The sequence below is a fragment of the Camarhynchus parvulus genome, chromosome 2 (assembly GCF_901933205.1).
Source record: "Camarhynchus parvulus chromosome 2, STF_HiC, whole genome shotgun sequence".
In the NCBI taxonomy this organism is placed as follows: Eukaryota; Metazoa; Chordata; class Aves; order Passeriformes; family Thraupidae; genus Camarhynchus; species Camarhynchus parvulus.
In genome coordinates this window covers 17,361,362-17,380,082 of record NC_044572.1, presented here as the reverse complement: position 1 = coordinate 17,380,082, position 18,721 = coordinate 17,361,362, and the positions used below count along the sequence as shown (strand labels likewise).

At 44.4% G+C, this 18,721-nt stretch overlaps 1 protein-coding gene across 1 annotated transcript in view; it reads left to right on the top strand.

The window, feature by feature from the left end:
- The first annotated feature begins 3,073 nt into the window (after window positions 1–3,073).
- GPR158 (G protein-coupled receptor 158) overlaps window positions 3,074–18,721 on the top strand; it is a 186,663-nt gene continuing 171,015 nt past the window's right edge. The window contains exons 1-2 of the mRNA XM_030943165.1: window positions 3,074–4,192; window positions 18,448–18,553. Coding sequence (XP_030799025.1) covers window positions 3,321–4,192; window positions 18,448–18,553 — 978 coding nt within the window. The 5' untranslated portion in view covers window positions 3,074–3,320. The remainder of the gene's footprint in view (window positions 4,193–18,447; window positions 18,554–18,721) is intronic.

The following is an 18,721-nucleotide window of genomic DNA, read 5'->3' as shown; positions in this document are numbered from 1 at the left end:
TTGGTGAATTTCCTTAATCTAGGAGGATACTATATTTCCATATTGCCAGTTCCCTGGATCTGGGCCATGAATGGTAGGCTTTGGGTCCCACAGCACAGTGTTTACAAAGCTGTAAGAAAATGCACATTTGCAATGGCTTAAAATCTGTTTGTGTTTCATTTTGGATCTGGCTGTACACAGTAGCTGTTTGGGATCAGCTCTGAACTGACTGCAGAAGGAAGCCCTAAGGGATAAAAGAGGCCTCTTTCAGCCCTGTGTGGTACAGGTGTACAAGACTCAGTCATGATCCTGGCACCTTGAATGAGAAAGTCCTCAATAAACCCCTCATCCTCTCCCTCCGATTCAGAAGAGCCAGCTTAGAGACCAAACATCCCGAGCAGACTGATAGGATAGGAAAAAGAGAGACTTCTAATGCTTGAGATTAAGGGAAACTTCCAGCATCTGGAGGTGTGCACTAACCCATTTGGGTCTTTGCTCCTGGCAAACTTTTGGGCTAAGAACTGCAGCTTCTGGGATGTTAGTGAAGGACAGGGGGCAGTGGTGGGTGCCACTGTAGAAGGGTATGTGGAAGGACCATGAGGTGTTAGGAAATACAAGGAACTTACCATGCAAGTACATTAAAGGGATAGTTGATTATCCTGAGAATGTGTGAATGTGGCCACTGAGCAGGCCTAGTGCAATTCATACAGGTATTAATAGTCAGGCTAAAGTAGGGAAAGTGAATTTCCAACAGGGAACTAACCTTTCCTTTACAGCAGCCCTTGTCTGTTAATAAAGAGAATCAGTCCAGCCACAACATTATAAAAATATGTTTATTTATGGTGCCAGTGATACCTCTCCCTGTAACAGATCCCACGTTAGTTTAGCTCAGCCCTGAGAGCTGCTGCTGTCAAAAGCTCTAGTTCTCTCTTATCTACAGCAAATGATGCATCTTTAGGTATTTGCTGAGAGCAGACTTGGAAATACAGACTCCCTGTGCTGTGCTAAACTGTAAATATCAGCTTCTGAGCTTCTCAGTATAAGCAGTTTCTAAATAACCTCACAAACTATTCACTTGAGGGAAAGCTCAGTACAAGTAAATTATTCTTATGTGTTGAATATCCTCTTCAACTGCATGCAGCAAGAGACAAAAATAATTTATAACTTTCTCTCTTAACCAACATTATAATTATTAAAGGTGTCCATAGGTAAAGACAAAGTGCATAGCATCACTAGGATATATGGACTGCAATGTAATTTACATTTAGCTACCTTAGAGTGACTATTCTGTCAAGTGTCATTTCAAATAATTCTAAAAAAAGATTATGTTTTAAGGAGCAGATATAACTTGTCAGTGGTTTAAAATTAGATAATATATTCTGCATAACTGAAATCTGCTCCTAGGATGTACATGCACGTGTGTGGGGGGGAGGAAAAAAAATGGTCCTCTTTTACTACTCTTTTCATCTGCACTTTTGATTTCCAAAAGGGAATTTTAAATTAAATGGGAATGGAACATAGTTAGGAGATTTTGCCATGGACCACCTCCTCCAAAACTCACCCTTTGCGGTCTCCTGTCACAATTCCCTTATCCATTACTAAGATATTGAGCAGGTGCATAATTCTGCCAAAGAAAATGTACAAAGTTAAACACACGTTGAAATGTTTTACTAAACTAGATTCTTATTACTAATCATGATGGCTTATCTGGAAAATCCTAACAATGTCTTCTAAGCATTTGTATTATTCCAAGGGGGTTTCCACAGAGCAGGAGGAAAGCTAAGCGATTAGCCTGTGCGGCTTCAGCTCCACACAGGTGCTCTGAAGGTCAGTGTTAAAAGCCACTGGATTAAGGACTTAGTTTTTAAAACAGCAGTAGGAATTAGCACCTTGGAGTTAAAACACCAAGGGACAAAAAGATCATGGTTACAGAAATACAACCAGCCAGCCACCGTAGCTGCAGAGAGAGGGAAGGTGGCTGAGTGCCCGTTCCGGGGGGATGCGCTCCGTGCCCGGGGCAGGTGAGGCGCCCGCGGCCGACGGGCCCGGAGATCCCGAAGGCGCAGTTCCCCATTCCCACACAAATGTCGTTCTCTTCGCCAAACGCCTCCCTCCTGGGCAGCCCGGCTGGTCCCACGCGTCCCGGGGGCAGCCGAGGATCAGCCTGCGCCCCCTCCACCCACCCGAGAAACGCTGGAAGCGGGATCGCCTTCCCACAGCGGCACGCAGCTCTGAAAGGCATCAGCCCACGCTGCGGATCTGGCTGGAACTGCCTTCCCCCGCAGCGCCGGGCTTCTCCAGCTCCCCGCAGCGGAGGGGGACACACGGAGCGGAGGGGGACACACGGAGGCGGGTGTTCGGGGCACCGCGTCCCCGCTCCCGCGCTCGCCCCCGGCGCGGAGGCGCCGCCCCACGCCCGGCCACCAGGTGTCGCTGCCACGCGCCGCGGGCGACCCCCGGGCCCGGCGGAGCCCCCGCGGATTCCCCGCCCGCACTCCCGAGCCCCGGGCAAGCGGAGCGGCTCCCACCGGGGCGGGCGCCTGCCCCGCCCTCGTCCCAAGCTGAGCCGGCTGCAGGTGAAGCCAGGTGCCTCGACGCCTCTCCGCGGCAGCAGCGCCGCCTCCCCCGGCATCGCACGGCACCGTTCTCCTGCCCCGTGAGTGGCTGCCGGCTGACTGACAGGCGAGGCGGCCACATAGGGCGGCCGCTGCCTGGCGTACACCTATAAGGGCCGGTGGTGAGGAGCGCCGCGCGGTGTGGGGCTGCCCGTGGCGGAGCCGCCCGGTGACTGTCTGTCCTCCCACGGCCGGGCGCCCTCGCTCGCAGAGCCGAGCGCTGGTGGAGGCGGGCGCCTGTCCGCTGGCTCCGCGGCGGCAGCCCCGCCCGCCTATCCCCGCAGCAAGTGGCAGTCCCGCGCCACGGGCCCCCCTCTCCGGCAGCGGCGCTCGAAGGATGCGGAGCGGCGGAGCGCGGGCGGCGGCGGGGCGCCGCGGGGGACCCGCCGCTGCGCCGGGCGCGGGCGCCGCCGCCCCTGCGCGCTGCGCCGAGCAGGAGCTCAGTGAGCGCGGTGGCCGCGGCGGGAGGAGGCGCAGGAGGGCTCGGCTCTGCTGTCGCCGGAGGGGCTGCGTGCCGCTCCGCGCCGGCGGTGGGGCTGTGCGGAGCCCCGCGCTGGGGAGGTTGCGGGCGGCACCGCCACAGGTGACTCGCGGGCCGGGGGTCGCGTTCCGCCCCGCTGCCGCTCGGCCGCCTCTGCGCGTTCGCACCCCTGCGCCGCGGCCGCCTGCGCGAAGCTCATCTTCAGCCGCCTCGCCGTGCCGGCGCGACCGGCAGCACCGGGGGACATGGCTTTGCTCCGGCTCCTTCTCCTCTTGCTCCTCGCCCAGCGCGGGCTGGGGGCTGCCGGAGACCAAGGGCAGGCAGTGCGCGGCCGGGAGCGGGCGCTCGGAGGGAAGCAGCCTATTTACAACCACATCAAGAGCCGGGAGCCTCTGCCGGCTCCGCGGAGCCGCTCTACAGAGAGCACCATCTTGGCGCAGCGGCTCGCCGAGGAGGTGCCCCAGGACGTGGCCTCGTTCCTCTACACGGGCGACTCCCGGGAGTTGCGGCGAGCCAACTGCTCCGGGCGGTACGAGCTGGCCAGCCTCGCCGGCAAGTCGCGCTTCACCTCGCACCCCTCCCTGCACGGCGCCCTGGGCACCCTCACCCACGCCACCAACTTACTCAACATGATCCTCCAGAGCAATAAGTCGCGGGAGCAGAACTTGCAGGAGGACCTGGAGTGGTACCGCGCCTTGATCAGGAGCCTGCTGGAGGAGGACCCCAACATCTCCAGGGCCGCTATCACTTTCAGCACGGAGCCTTTCTCCTCCACTCCCCAGGTTTTCCTCCAAGCCAGCAGGCACGAGAGCCAGGTCCTCCTGCAGGACTTGTCCTCCACCGCTCACCGCCTGGCCAACGCCTCTGTGGAAACAGAGTGGTTCCACAGCTTGAAGCGCAAGTGGAGGCCACATCTGCACAGGAAGGTGTTAAACACGGGCCCCAAAACTTTGGAAAACAGTTGGAAGAGGCGGGAGAGCTTCACTGCTGATAAGAACCACATCCGGTGGTCCTCACCATACCTGGAGTGTGAGAATGGGAATTACAAACCCGGCTGGCTAGTGACTCTCTCGGCGGCTTTTTATGGGCTGCGGCCAAACCTCCTGCCCGAGTTCAGGTAAGAGGAGTGTTCCCCTTACTTTCTGTCGAGAAGGGGAGGGGGAAGCAGAATGGGGGTTTGATTCTTCCGCCCCTCCTAGGGAAGGGCATTCTGGTCTATGGGTGACCTGATCAATCCCAGCCGCACGGGCTGCTCAGTCACAGCGCAGAGCAGCCTCAGGCCTTCCTGTTGAGCTGTGCCTTCGGGAGCTGTTGTTCCTTAAAAGAATCGCAGTCGTCTCCGTCTGTAAGAGAGCGTTTGCTTTGCGTGCTGCCATTGGAGCAGGCGTGCATGTGGGTTACGTTCCTGGTGGGCTTGTGGGGAGAGGCGAGCAGCAGCTGCCAGTTGAAGTTTATCTGTGTCTGCAAGAGGGAAATGCTCGCTGAGTTATTTCTTGCTATACTGCAGAATTGAACCTAGCTAGACCTCAGCTATGCTTTTAACCTGCTGGGAAATAACATTCCCAGTAATTAATGACATTTCTAGTGCTGGTAAACTGCTGTTTCTGGTCTCCAGAGCGCATCCACTGTGGGGTGCTCGAGCCTGGTCAGTGGTAGTAGACTTGTAGGTAAATCAGTGCTGGTGACTGCTGTTCTGTCATACTTCACGTGGATATAAGCTGAAGTGGCAGTGGGAGAGCTTTCCTTTTGCACCACCAGGTTTATATTTCATACCTGGCACATGTAAAGGTTTGCTTATTTTTTATTGCTTTATATACTTTTTATTGCTTTATATACTTTGCCACTGAACTGCAACTAACAGAGAGGAAGATAGAAAAAGGCTCTTCCTTGTGTCTTTGTATTTTGATACCAAAGAGAGATTTACTCAAAGAATGAGAGCAACCTGTGGAGCGTGAGATGCCAGTTTTCCCCTGGTTCTCCTGTGAGGGGTTCACAGGTAGCTCTGTCCAGTGGGGAATGTGCACTGCCAGAAGCAGCTGGCATTTCTCAGGATGAGAGAGGAACACAGGATTTCTTTTGTGCTATCAATTAGTAGCAGGTAAAGATTGATAAGAACGTAGCAGACACCAAAGAGATTTTGCCACACCTAGGGGTAAGGCAATAATGAATGCTGTTTCTCTTGGCTTAGTCTGAAATCCAGTGTGATCAAAGAGATATGAGTGCACTCATAAATCCCTGAAAAAACCCAAAATTTGTTGAATGGATAATGGCTGCTTATTTCTGTGTTGAATTACTTTTTGCCCTGAAATTTTCACACTGATGGGGATGATAGGGTTAAGGTAAAATGAGCTCACCTGTAGGCTGTTTGTTGCTGAATTCCTCTTGAGACCAAAACCCAGGAATAGGTCTACTGTAGAGCTCTTCTGGACCCTAGGGAGTCCAGAGAAGTCAGGAAGCTTGTCAGAGATCATTGAAATGCAATGTTCAACATTTGATGAACTTTGGGATGTGGATGAAAGTTAATGTAGGCTGATATTCTCTTGTTGGGGATAGAGTTTGGCAGAATCACTAGGCTGGAGGTGTGGTGGCAGCCACAAACCAGCTCTCTAAGAATATAAATTTTGATATAAAGTTTAACTCAAAGAAACTTCAATCTTGACTTACTTGAAGAGGAAATAACCCCATGTTTTAAGGAAAAGAGTCTAAAGCTCCAATCCCAGCTCTGTGCCAAGAGTCTGTGATGCCAGGAAGCATCTCGGTGGTGTAGGTTTCTGCTGTGGTAGCTTTGGTGTGCAGAATGCACCAGGTCTGTTTTGGCATAACCCTGGCCAGCCACGACAACCAGTAGATGTCCTCCTGGATGCAGTACAGAGCGCTGCCTTCCTTCCCTGCCTCATCTTCCCTGCCTCTGCTTGCCACGTGGGGGTCACTGCCGTTGTTATAACTCTGACACTTCAAGGGGCATTCACTGAGCTCATCTAAGCTTGGAGAACCACTTCTTATTTAGAAGATCATGAGATGGAGTATGCCGTGCAAGTTCAAAGTGTTGTGTTGCTGTTACATTGAACAGTTAGGACAAAACTAACAAAGATTTGTTGTATCAACAGAGATGAGTTTGTAAGCATTTCTAAAAAATGAGTTATATTTTTTACCAAACTCTTAAAGAAGCAGGTAGAAGAAGTAAAATTATAAATACATACACATTCTGGCAAGGCTGAAGGATAGTTCCTGTGTTCCTGATTTGAGGTATCCTAGATGAAAGATGGGCTTTAATATAAGGTTATGACTTGGGATATTGAGAAAGTAACTTCTCAGCTACACAGAAAATGGTATACACAAAATATGCTTCCAAGACTTGTAGTTTGTCTCAATATTTACACAGTGTTTTCTTTACTTAATAGGTACACAGCCTCAGTGTGAATTTTTAAGAGAAAAAATGGCTTAAAGCATGAGCACATAGTAGAAAAATGCAACATCTAGTGTGGTTACTGGAAAATTAGTTGTGTGAATTACGATAAGATGCCTCTTGAAGTAAGCTTTGCTTTCTTTCACCGTCAGTCTTTGGGTGACACAATATTTTGACTTTAAATTCTTATTTAAGGCCCATATGAAAAAAACAGTGTTCATTAACCTCCATCTCTTGGGGCAGCTATGTTGGTTCTCCCAAAAATGTATCTTTGAACCATTTGTTAGAAACATTTTAATGAATCAGTTACCATGCTCCTCCCATTTAGTAGTCTGGTGTGATACCATTAATGGTAATTTAGTGTATGTCTCTTTAATATTATTCTAACAGGTTTTGTACTTTCCTTGCTCACATTAAGTTTAAGGCATGGTCCATTGGGGTGAGATACATTCCAGGAGCATGCTATATCCATGAAAGACAGTTCTTTCACATTACAGAAGGAAAAGCCCATTGCTCCTTCTGGATATCTCTTCTGTGGCAGTAACAGATTGGGTTTGTTCGTGTGGCATGGCAATGGGAAGAGGTTAATGAGGGCAATACTGATTCTGAATAATGAAGGCAGTACTGGTAACTACTACAGGCTGTGCTCAGTGCACGCTGCTGCTGCAGTGCTGTTGTCAGTGATGCTCCCAAAGTGCAGCACAAAGCAGCAAAGCTTTCTTCTTAACATTGTGGAGAGTTTCAGTGCTTTTGGCCTGAGGATGGGAGTGTTACAGGCCAGGGGCTCCAGCAAGCTGCTCATCTGTCTTCAATTTCACCTTTCCCCTTCCCAAAAGATTGCTGCCCAACTGCCCCAAGTAAAGGCCAAGGAAATAATGTGGTTGTCATGCCATGACCAACACTGTAGATAAATACTGAGATGAAGTGGAGAAACTGAAGGCAACTTGATTGAACTGATAAATGTAGCAGAAGCTGTTCAGGGCCACATTAGCCTAGTACAATGCCAAACTAGCAGTGCTGGCTCTCTGCAGCTTCTTAGAAGTTCTTGCTCATATTGTGTTGTCTCCATTTGCTGGTCTTTCCACCCAAAATGCGTGGAGAGAACATTACTGTTTATAAGGTGCAGCACAGGCTCTCATTCAGAAATCAGGATCCACAGAGACTCAAAGTAATCACTTGATGTTACACATCCCTCCTGTCTAAACTGATGCCATTTGCAGCTGAAATTCACAGCCTAATGTGCCTAATCACCCTACTACTGTAGTGCTGCAGGGGGTAGAGCACAGGAGCATCTGTCACAGGTCTGCTGTGCCCCTCCTCTGCTGCTGCCTATCACATGGTCAGAATGAACCGTATTTTATGGCATGTGATGACCCAACTGTCCTCCTTGGAGCCCTCCTGAGAAAGTGGAAAAGTGTGAGAAGTTGCATGTTGTAAATACGATTCCTTTTCTAAAAATGTTTTTTTGGTGTCTGGAGAAAGAAAGGAGAGGTCTTTGTGGCTTTAGCAGTCCAGGAGACAAGTGGGAAAGGTCATGTCTTAATCTAGAAGAAAGATGACTAAATAGTCAGCTAATAGGAACACACAAGTTTAAAAAAAGTCCTCCTGGGTCGCTGAGTCAGTCTTCTGCTGTCACAAGCCCACTTAATGTCATCATTTGACACATCTCCATCTTTAAGTAGGTGGGTTTCCCTCTTGACTCTTCAGTTCACTGGCATGCTGGACCTAAGGCTTGGATAACTTCTCCTGATTTCTGATCTGAATTTATTCACTCGCAGTCAGTTCTCATGCATTTGTTCTGGTCCAGAACTGTCTTCCATCTGACTTAGCACCCTTAGCTGGTGCTTACTGCCCTGACTTATCTATAGGCAGTGGCCCCTTCACCACCTTTGTTTACTAGACTACACAAACCGGCTTTCTTTAGCCTCTGTCATAAGCTCTCTGTTGCCATGGTCCCTCTTCTCAAGTCCTGTTCCAGTATTTCCTGAGCATGGTTAGTCAGATTCATGTGCACTGTTTCAGGCTTGTGCAATGACATCGATTATCCCCAAACTCTGATGAATGAGTTGCTGCTTTTGCAGTTCAAAATGTTCCCTTGTGTGCTGTTCTCATGTTCTTTAACATTGTGTTGAAATACATCTACATTTTGGGAACTGGTCATTGGTCTTGCGTGATTTCTCTTTGTGGAGGTCAGATTGTCTTCAGGATATGAAGCACTGACTTACTTTCCCCCTCCCACAATATTCCAGCAGGTTTTTTGCCAAATTCAGCACAGCATTTACTATCCTTTTTAAAGGTTTTTAGGGAGAATCCAGTGGAATAGTACCTGTTTTGGCAGAAAGGTACTCAATCAGCAAGCTGAGTAAGTTGGAGGCGGCTGGGGTTTTTTTGTTGTTGTTTTTGTTTGTTTTGGGTTTTCTGTTTTAATTTTATTTTATTTTTGAATGGAGTCTTGTTCTGGATCATTTACAGATAACTTCATTCTGAAGTTTGGCCAGATTGTGCTATATCTTAATATTTTCTGTCTTCCAGAGGTTTGCTACTTCTCTCAGTTATTGGAAAGATATCCCTTGATGCAAAGATAATCTTTACTGCACAGTTAAATTGAGCTGTTTCTTCCCTAAAGGCAGTGTAATGTAGTGATTTCTATTGTACCATTAAGAATTACTTGGACCACTCCAGTGTTAGACTATGATGGGGCTCTTAGTTAAAGAAACATTACTAAAGGCAGATTAAACCATGGAGGTAGAAGTATTTATGACAAATAAGTAATTTCTTAGGGATTGTATGTATTATATGATTTATTATTCTGCTAAATATTTCACAGCTATTAAATTACTTGGTAAAAAAACCCCAAACAAATGTAGACATGAAAAAAAAAAGTAAAATTGGGTAGTCTTTTTTCTTTTAGACATGGTTTAATTTCTTCCTTTACCCCCTTTTTTAGTTTCCCCTGATCTCTCTTTTGTCTGAGTACTGAGCTAAGAGAAAATTAATTTTAATCATTTAAAGAGACTTTTAAATTTTTTGTGCCATTGTGATATGATGTTAGTTGTATAATGCAGAAAATATTTTTAAATTATGAGGTTGACATTTTTTATAACATGTCTTGGCCCTTGATTGAAGGTGTGGGTGGATTTAGAACAGGTTTCAAAAATGAAAAGGAATAATTTATTTTCTAGAATTTCTGAAAGTCTTGGATTTGTATTCCTGAAAAGAAGTTAAAACAAAGAAGTCTCTTATTATGCTGTCTGTTTGTGGAAACCCTCAGGATATTTTAAGTATTTTCTAGGCAATTAATTATGTCCCTGTCAGCATTTGTCATATGAGGTCATGGAGGGATAGACAACTGGATGTTGATGAAACATAGGAAAGGAACAATAAATATGGATTTCTCTTTCAGAACCATGATTCAGCTTCCTTCAGTATTGGAGAAACAGAAGTGGGTCTTTGAAGAAAGAAGATAAATATGGCCATGAGAGGATTGAAACACATATTGCATTCATGTCCACAATTACGTAGCACATGCTAAGTTGCAATAAAAGCAATTTTTGTTTTTTTGGGGTCAAACTTCTGTTTCCAACTCCTGTGTTTTCCACCCACATCGCCCTTGGGCCAGACTTCCAGCACAGCAGGTTACCAAAGCTCTTTTCAAGGAGATGGACATGTGGCAGTCCTTACTATCTGAGATTCAGGCCCAGGACTGTCATCTATTCTATTTGTGAGTGTGGGCTGAGATAGGAATGTTCCTAAATATAAGAAAAAATGTATTGTTGTGTTAGGTCAAATAAAAGGTTTCCATGGCCCTTGCTCCAAAAGCAGCTTCCGGCAGGTACTGAAGGAAAAATGTCAAATTCTTCTATCCTGGTTATGTCCAATTTACCAATGATAAGCAACAAAAAGAAATTGTTTTCTTTCAGACTTCATCTGAATGACTGGATAGTAAGTATATGTTAAACTGACCTTCGTGATTCTTATCTGTGTTTTAACACATTTTTGTCTTCTGCAACGTAATTTAGCATTGTATTCTAGAATATATTTATATATTTCATTATAGCCATCTATTGTGGGTTCCATAGTTTTCTAGTTTTAAACTCGCTTTAGGAATCTAAATTCATTGGGAGATCCCAGATTCTTGAATGAATACTTTCCAAAGTGTTTTATTGCATCTTTTCTGCATCAGCCAGGTTTAGTTGTGGGTTACATTAAGCATTTTTATCACTTGCAGACTTTGTCACTGGTCACTCATTTGTGAAGTCCAGCTTGTTAACTTCTCTGCATGTAAAAGCTGATTTTTGTTTCATTGATTCTTTCAAGACTGATGGAAATAATTCATTTTTGTCAAAAGCTGTCTCTGCTCTGAGCAATTTTTGTATCTTGGTTGTGTATTGTGTTAGAGATTCTACTTCAGCCTTCCACTTTCTGTGGTATTTGAAATGTTTTCAGTAGAGCCTATCCTTTTAACATGTGGTTTCTAAAAATATCTAGGTTTTGTCTTACATTCTTGTAATTTGGATGTTCCTCCTTGCCCAGGTTTATGACTTCCAATTTTTTTTTTTTGAGATTAGTTTCCACTTACTTTTGAGTTTTAAAATGACCTTGTTACCTTTAAATAAATTTTCAGGGTCACAGGATTTAGTATAGTTAGGCTGAGACCATCCATCCTGTGTAGGACTCTTCTATTTCAAAAGCTCTTTGTGTTCCTAATGTATTTTCTTCTGTTGTGCTGTGTTCCTTGGGACTCTTTCTTTCCACCTGCCTGTTTGACCCCATGGATGGTAATGGAAACATTAAAAGAAAAGCAACCTGAATTTGGCTCCAAGACCGAATTTCATAGGTATAATCTAATGTGAGTGGTACTCTACCGTCACTGACACCTGGCATTCCTATACAAGGTGATGCTTTGTGACAGTTAAGATGCTAGCAGCAACTTGAGCATCCTCGAGTGGAAAAAAACCCACAAACCCAAACCATCCCCACCCTTCAGAGTATCTAAGAAACTCTCTGACTAAACTGCAAGGGTATCCCCAGGGAGGCAGCGCTGCATGCCATAAATATGAAGACAGATTTAAATTTGAAATAATTCTTCAGACAACACAATTCAGCTTTAAGTATTCTTAAATACTTAAGAAAACAGCCCTTGTAGTACTGTTTCAAATGGCCTAGAGAGACTTTCTTTGCAGGTGAATCCTAATTTATGTGCCCACACTGCTGTACTTTACTGTTCAGTTTATTTTTAGTGGAAACTGGTTCTCCTATGAAAATGAGTGTTGAAAAGCAGCAGTCATGCTATGGCTGAGGAATTAGGGAAGTGTCTGTCCTATTAGAAAGGAGTTGGTGGTGACTCTGTGACCAGTCCAAAATTGTGCCTCATGTCCTGGTAGCCTTTTGTGAGTCTGGCTGGTAGTGCATGGTAACAACTTTAACAATGTCCAAGTGATGTAGAATCCTAAATCTTAACTTTCAAAGGCAAGCTGAACCTGCAGAAGCTGCTGTTTGTCAGTAAGACTTACGGCTGAAATTCATTTGTGAATTTGACACCAGGGTTATTTTTGGGTGCTGAGTTGATGGTGCCATGGGAGGAGCCTCAGGTGTCAGGTAGTATGCAGTATTTGAAGATTAATATTCTTGAAAGTGGCAACCTCCAAAATAAGAGTAGTCAGAAAGACATCTACCCTGAAAACATTGGCTATGCAAAATAACAGTGTGTATTTGTCTAGAGGAGTGGGCATTTGCAGGTTTCTGATGGCTGTAGAGAACTTGTGTTTCTTATCTTGTTTTCTGGTAAAGAGGACTTATGAAGGACAGCATGGAGGGCTGAATGAATGTGGCAGCAAGTATCCAAGCAGCTGTTTAGATGTGGGTGATGATGCCCACTTCAGTGTGTGATAACCATCCTTTACACCTCAAATATAAGTGCTCACAATGCTTATGGGCACAAAAATGAGTGTACAAACTTAGAGGGCAAACTGTGTGTTTAGCTGAGCTGTGATGAACTCTGTGCCAAAAAAGCTTTTGAAGATCTAGAGCACAAGGATACTGTTTATCACCATTTAAATGTTGGCAGGCTATTATTTTGTACAATTCTGGATTAAGCTGACTGGGAGAAAATGAACATGTTCTCCCTGATTTTTTTTTTATGATGTAACAGGAGAGGCAAAAAAATATTCTGTAGATAGGTTTTACAACATGTTGTAATGAAATATTATAACTACTGAAACTATCAAGATAGCTAGTAGTTTGGGAAAATAAGCTTAAATCAATTTCTGGCACAGATTTCAAGGCAAGCAACATGCCAACAAACAGTAGTACTGGAAATACAGACAGGCATTAAAGCCTCTTAAATCAAACCTCTGACCTGACAGAAAATCCTTGATGACATCATTCTTCAGTGATTATCTTATATATAATTCAACTAATTCTTTCTTAACTGTGTGTTTAACATGGACTTGCAATCCTTAGATATCTCTTTTGTGTTTGTAAGGACTGTAAAATTGTGTCAGGAAACAAATATCTATTGTTTTAAGGAGATTAACAAAATATACTTACCTGCCAGATGCTCCACAGTTACCAGTAATATTGTTATTAACTTATGGCTGTGGCTTGTGTTCAGCCAGGCAGCATTGCCAGTGTGGATGAATGTGTTACTCTGACAGGCTGAGTCTACTCTTACACCCTTGATATTTGTCTTGATTGCTTACACCAAGATAGCAACCCTGCAATTATTCCCAATTAGTTCGATAAATATAACACAGGGAGTCGGTCCATATACATTCTAGGAGGATGTGTTCTTTCATATGTTCCATTTTCTGAATGCTGTATCAAAAATAACTGAAAGTGTGGGTGGCTAAACAGGCTGTGCCAGCTACTGTATTAATCACAGATGAATTTCAGAAATCTATCGTGTACATATTAGTGTGCTCTGTGTAATTGCAGTGGGGTACAAGTCTGAGGTGGTGTTTCAAAATGCATCTCAAATGAACTCATAGAACTCTTGTACCATCATGACACCTTTTATAAATGCCACATGTATGCTTCAAGAAACTTTGCTTTTGAAAGCACTGTATCCTCAGGTAGTTTCAGACCCTGGTATTACTTCAGAAATATGATGTTACTATGAAACATGTACTGCAGAGGTCTGGTGAAAAAAGAATAATGATATGCATCATGGGGGGCAACAGTTGAAATCCTGTGACAGCTTGTAACTGTAAGGAGAGATTGCTTTCCTGCTCCTGCGCTGTCCTGTTTCTTCTTGCTGTAGATTTTCACCCCAGAAACTCACAAAACTCTGAGAAAAGGGAAAACCAGATCAACTTAGCCATGTCCAAAGTTCAGGTTGCGCTACAGAAGAGCTGTAGATGGGAGAAGAGTGTAGGTAAAAAAGTTTGCATTGAGTTCATGGAGATTGGGTTTTGTGAAAGACAAACATTCTTCTAAGAAAAACTTTAGTACAAGAGAAGCAAAAGGAACATGTGTTTAGTTTGAAATGAAAGAATTTTGTAGTATTTCTGGAAGAAGTATTATGAAAATATTTTTGATATTGGATGGTTTAACTGTGATCCTGACAAAAATGAAGCAGAAATTGAAAGTGCAGGTGGAAGAGGGCCAGATAACCTGTGAGGAATACAGAGACTCTGTCTGAGCATGACTGTGATCATGAGTATCTTGTATCAGCAGTAATCTAGCCAGCAGGACCAGGGGAGTGATCATTCCCCTGTACTCATCACTGGTGAGACTGTACCTCAAATCCTGTGTTCAGTTTTGGGCCCCTCACTTTAGGAAAGATATTAAAGGGGCTGGAGCAAGTCCACAGAAGGGCAATGGAGCTGGTGAAGGGTCTGGAGCACAAGTCCTATGAGGAGCAGCTGGGGGAGTTCTGTCCAGAGAAGAGGAGGCTCAGGGGAGACCTTACTGCTCTCTACAAGCGCCTGGAAGGAGGCTGGGGGGAGGTCAGGGTTGGTCTCTTCTTCCAGGTGACAAGACAAGAGGAAAGTTGTGCCAGATGAGTTTTTCATTGGATATTTGGAAAGCTCACTTCACTGAAAGATTGTCATGCATCAGAACAGGCTGCCAGGGTTGAGTAACCATCCCTGGAGGTATTTAGAAGAGGCGGCACTTAGGGACACGGTTTGGTGGTGACTTTAGCAGTGTTTGGGTAATGGCTGGGACTCAATGACCTAAAGGTCTTTTCCAAGGCCTTTAGAATGAAAGCTGCTGAATGGAAAAGTGTACTTTGTGACAAAAGATGTTGGAAAGTCCAAGAACTACAGGCTGATCACTCTCACCTCAGTCCCTGGGAAGCTGATGGAGCAAATAATTGTGAAAACCCCTTCTGGAACACATGAAGAGGAGGAATGTGATTGGGAGTAGTCAGCATGGATTTCTGAGGGGGAAAATTGTGATTAACCAACTCAGCAGCCTTCTGTGTCTAGAGAGCTGGTGACCATCTGGAGGTCAGTCACTTCTGACACACTCCTGGTGGGCGCTGGTTTGACACGAATCAGCAATGTGTGCTTGTGGCAGAGAGAGGCAGCAGCCTCCTGGCTGGTGAGAGGAGGTTTTTGCCAGTGGGTTGAGGGAAGTGATCCTTCCTCTTTCCCCAGCCTGGTGGGGGTCCCCATTAAGAGTGCTATGTCCCCTTCTGGGCTCCTCAGCACAGGATATATGGATGTACTGAAGCAAACCTAGTGCAAGGCCACACAGACAGTTAAAGGTTGGAGCATCTGATGTACAGGAAGGACTGAGTGAGCTGGTACTGTTCAGCCTGGAGAAGAAAAGACTCCAGGGGTATTTTGTGTGTAAGTACCCGGTGAAAAAGTGTAAAGGAGAGAGAGACGGACCTTTCTCAACCTTATCCAATGAAAGGATGGAAAGCCCAAGAGGCACAAACTGAAATACAAGAAATTTCATTTAAACATCAGAAATCTTTTTTATGGACACTGTGAGTTTGGTCAGTCACTAGATTGGATTTCCCAGAGATGGTGAAGTCTCCATTACTGAAGGTATAAAAAAACCCCCAATTTAAGAGCCTGCTCTGAGCTGATTGGATTGATCACAAGAGGCTTCTTCCAATGATAGTTGCTGTATGAATCTGATTTTCACATCTATTTTTAACAAAGTAATTGTGTTAAAGAGCTTTCAAAGGATGTAAGTTCTTTAATCAGTTCTGACGTGTGAAGTCCAGAAGTATATTCCTTTCTTTCCAGTACATGGCTCTGAGTGTTAGGATGCTCTCCTGCTTTGAGATGCTTGTCCCACTGGAACATGCCATGAATTCTCCAAATTGCAGCACTTCTGGTACAAGACCATACTCAAATGCCTTCTCAGTGTACTTAATAACCCTAATTTCTCTGGCTTGTGTGTGTTAGCTTTCTCACAAGTAACCTCTAGGTAAGTTTTCTCTGGAAAATATTTATATCCTTTTTTACTGGCACTCTGCTTCTACAGGGCTTTCTCGTGATACCACACAGCAAACTCTTAACAGTGTTTTCTTCTCTTTAGGCAGTGATTAGTTTGTCCTATATTTGAAATCTGTACTTCTCTTTGCAGAAATATTTGAGGAGGGAAAGGTGAGTTTCCTCTCCTACTAGTTAAAAACAAAATGTACACAAGGGTAAAACTTTCCATGTAAAGGAAATGAAACCTTCTTCCATCAGGTGCTTCATGTGAACGGGTTGCATTTCTATTAAAAGTTAAATCATCACTGCTTTTCCTACTGTGCAAACTGATTTCTTTGGAGTAGTCAGGATGATGCTAATCCTTGATAGCTTTGCCAGTGTGACTGGTGTATAACATGAATTAGGAGAGCAAAGAGTAGTGTTGGTCCTGGTCCTGCTGCCTGCTTTGTGCCTGTCTGCAGCCATGGGGAGAGTGTTCATTTGCAGAACAGGTCCTGTCCTCAGCCCACACACTAATATTTGTATTAGCTCAAAAAGGTCCAGAAAATATTAGAAACATACCTGGTGGGATGTACACATGACCAGATGAGTGATCTGTTGTCTCTACTGCTATGGGCATATGAATCAGGCACCTTCTTGCCAGGTTAAATTTGTAATCCACTGACATCAGTGTTTTGAAGAGATAATCTGTGCAAAATGTCAGTTTTTCCTTTTGAGGTTATTGCTCACCCAGAATATGGAAAAACCAGTTCCTTGGGGTAGAAACATGGTTTGAGCAGTCCCTGCTGAAACTGCTGTTCAAAACAAGTGTACAAAGGGAAAAACTAAAAAATATCAGAATATTCCAGAAGTGTGGTCTATGCTATTTTAAATTTAACTTGCTAGAACCAGCACTTAAGTATTTCAAGCAATTTCTAAATGTGCCCAGCATTAGATTGTTTAGATTCCAGTCAGGAGACTGAGTGGGATTGAGTGCTCCTGTACTGTCTAACTTCCTACTGTCTGTTTTATGTAATTTTCTCATGCATTCTTCTGACCACTTACATGATGTAGTTGTGTTTTTCCATTTACTATACAGCATGCCTGAAGATGAATGTCCAAATTTAGCTGTTGTGGACTCTTGCTGTACTGGGGTCAGGTATGAGGGAACAGCATTGTCCTTGTTTTGATCAAGCTCACTCTTATATTCTAATTTTGCTTGTACATATTGTCTCAAATATATGGCTCTGTACCTATCTTGTTACTATTATTGTGTTATGAGCATTAATTAAAAGAGGGAACACACTTTGAGGTGAATGAGGTGCTTCTGAGATAGAGTCTGGGCCATGCCCTTGTTAGTTCACAGCCTGAAAGAAGGGAGATGATGGTGTTTGTAGTTGTGGAAGTCCAGACTGTGGAAATGAAAACATCTGTCCCAAGTGGCTGAAATGATTGACTTGAAAGGAATGGTATTCTGGATGTAAAAAATTAGCACAGAGCATTCATCCACTATGAATGAGTTTGTGTCATGATTTAGCAACTAGAAGTTGCATATTGACATTTTTGTCAAGTCTGGACTACAGCAAAGCAGTCAGAGATGACATGCTGTGACAAAATGATGCTATAAATATCCTAGGTCATTCTGAAGAATATGTAAACCTTTGAAGGCTTTTTTTAAAAAAATATATACAGTCTTGTACCTTTTATTTAAAAAACTACAGTCTTGTACCTTTTTTCTTCTGATAATTTTCAAGTTTTTTGTGCAATAGAGTGTCAGCTTTGAAATTGGCTTGTTGGATTTTCTTTCAAAAGAATTTTTGAGGTAAACTTGGTGATGAAACCTAGAGACTACTTGGTATAGGACTTACACAATTTAGATGGTCCTTCAGCACACGTGTGTGTAGGAAACTTTTTTTTTTTCCACAGACATCAGTGATGTATTGGTGGCTTGTGCAGCTTTCTGATGTTGTATCAGGTTTTATTGCAGGGCCAGCTGGCAGAGATGTGGGGAGAGGGCTTGGATGCTTGCTGGAGGAGGATGTTGACCTGCAGAGAAGAGGCCTGAATGTCTCTGGAGGGTGGACTGTCTCTGGGGAGGATACAAAAAAAGTCTTTTGCCAGTTGTTTTGGCAAATAGGGTTCCCTGGAGCAAAGGGGAGAATGTAGTTTTTGCTGGATATAGGGTGATGTGCAGTGTCTGGTACCTTGCACTCAGAACTGCCTGGGAAGGTGGCTAGCTTCAGAAAAAGTAGTGCAGCTCTTTCACTGTATTTATTTTGGGTCTTTGCTGCACAGTAAAATGTGAAGGGCATTACATTGTTCGAACATACAACTTGTTCTTAACTGCCACCCTAGTCTTAATATGTTGGATTTACTGAGCTCTTGTCCGCAGTACATCTCAGTAAAGTCTAAAATAAGAATGTTTCTGTGACCATGGCTCTGGGAGCACAAAACTTTTCTGGTTTTAGACATTTTATCAAATTCCATATTTAGAAGAAAGAGGTAGTTCTGCTTTTCAGGCTACAGCATCACAAAAGGCTTAACCTATTTCTGCAGTTGTGTTCAAGGCTGTTTCCTCTCTGCTTTCAGAGGTGTTGTCAAAGTGGACATCAATCTGCAGAAGGTGGACATTGACCAGTGCTCGAGCGAGGGATGGTTCTCAGGGACACACAGGTGTCATCTCAACAATTCTGAGGTATGTCTGTCCCTAAGGGACCTCACTTCAGTAACAAATCTCCACACTGAGCACTGTTCTGTAGTATAAATGTTATGTATTTTACAGACATTGAATGTGGTTTGTGGGGCTGAAGGAATCTTTCTGTGTGAGGTTTTACGGGATGCATGAGTTTCAGGAGTGCATGCA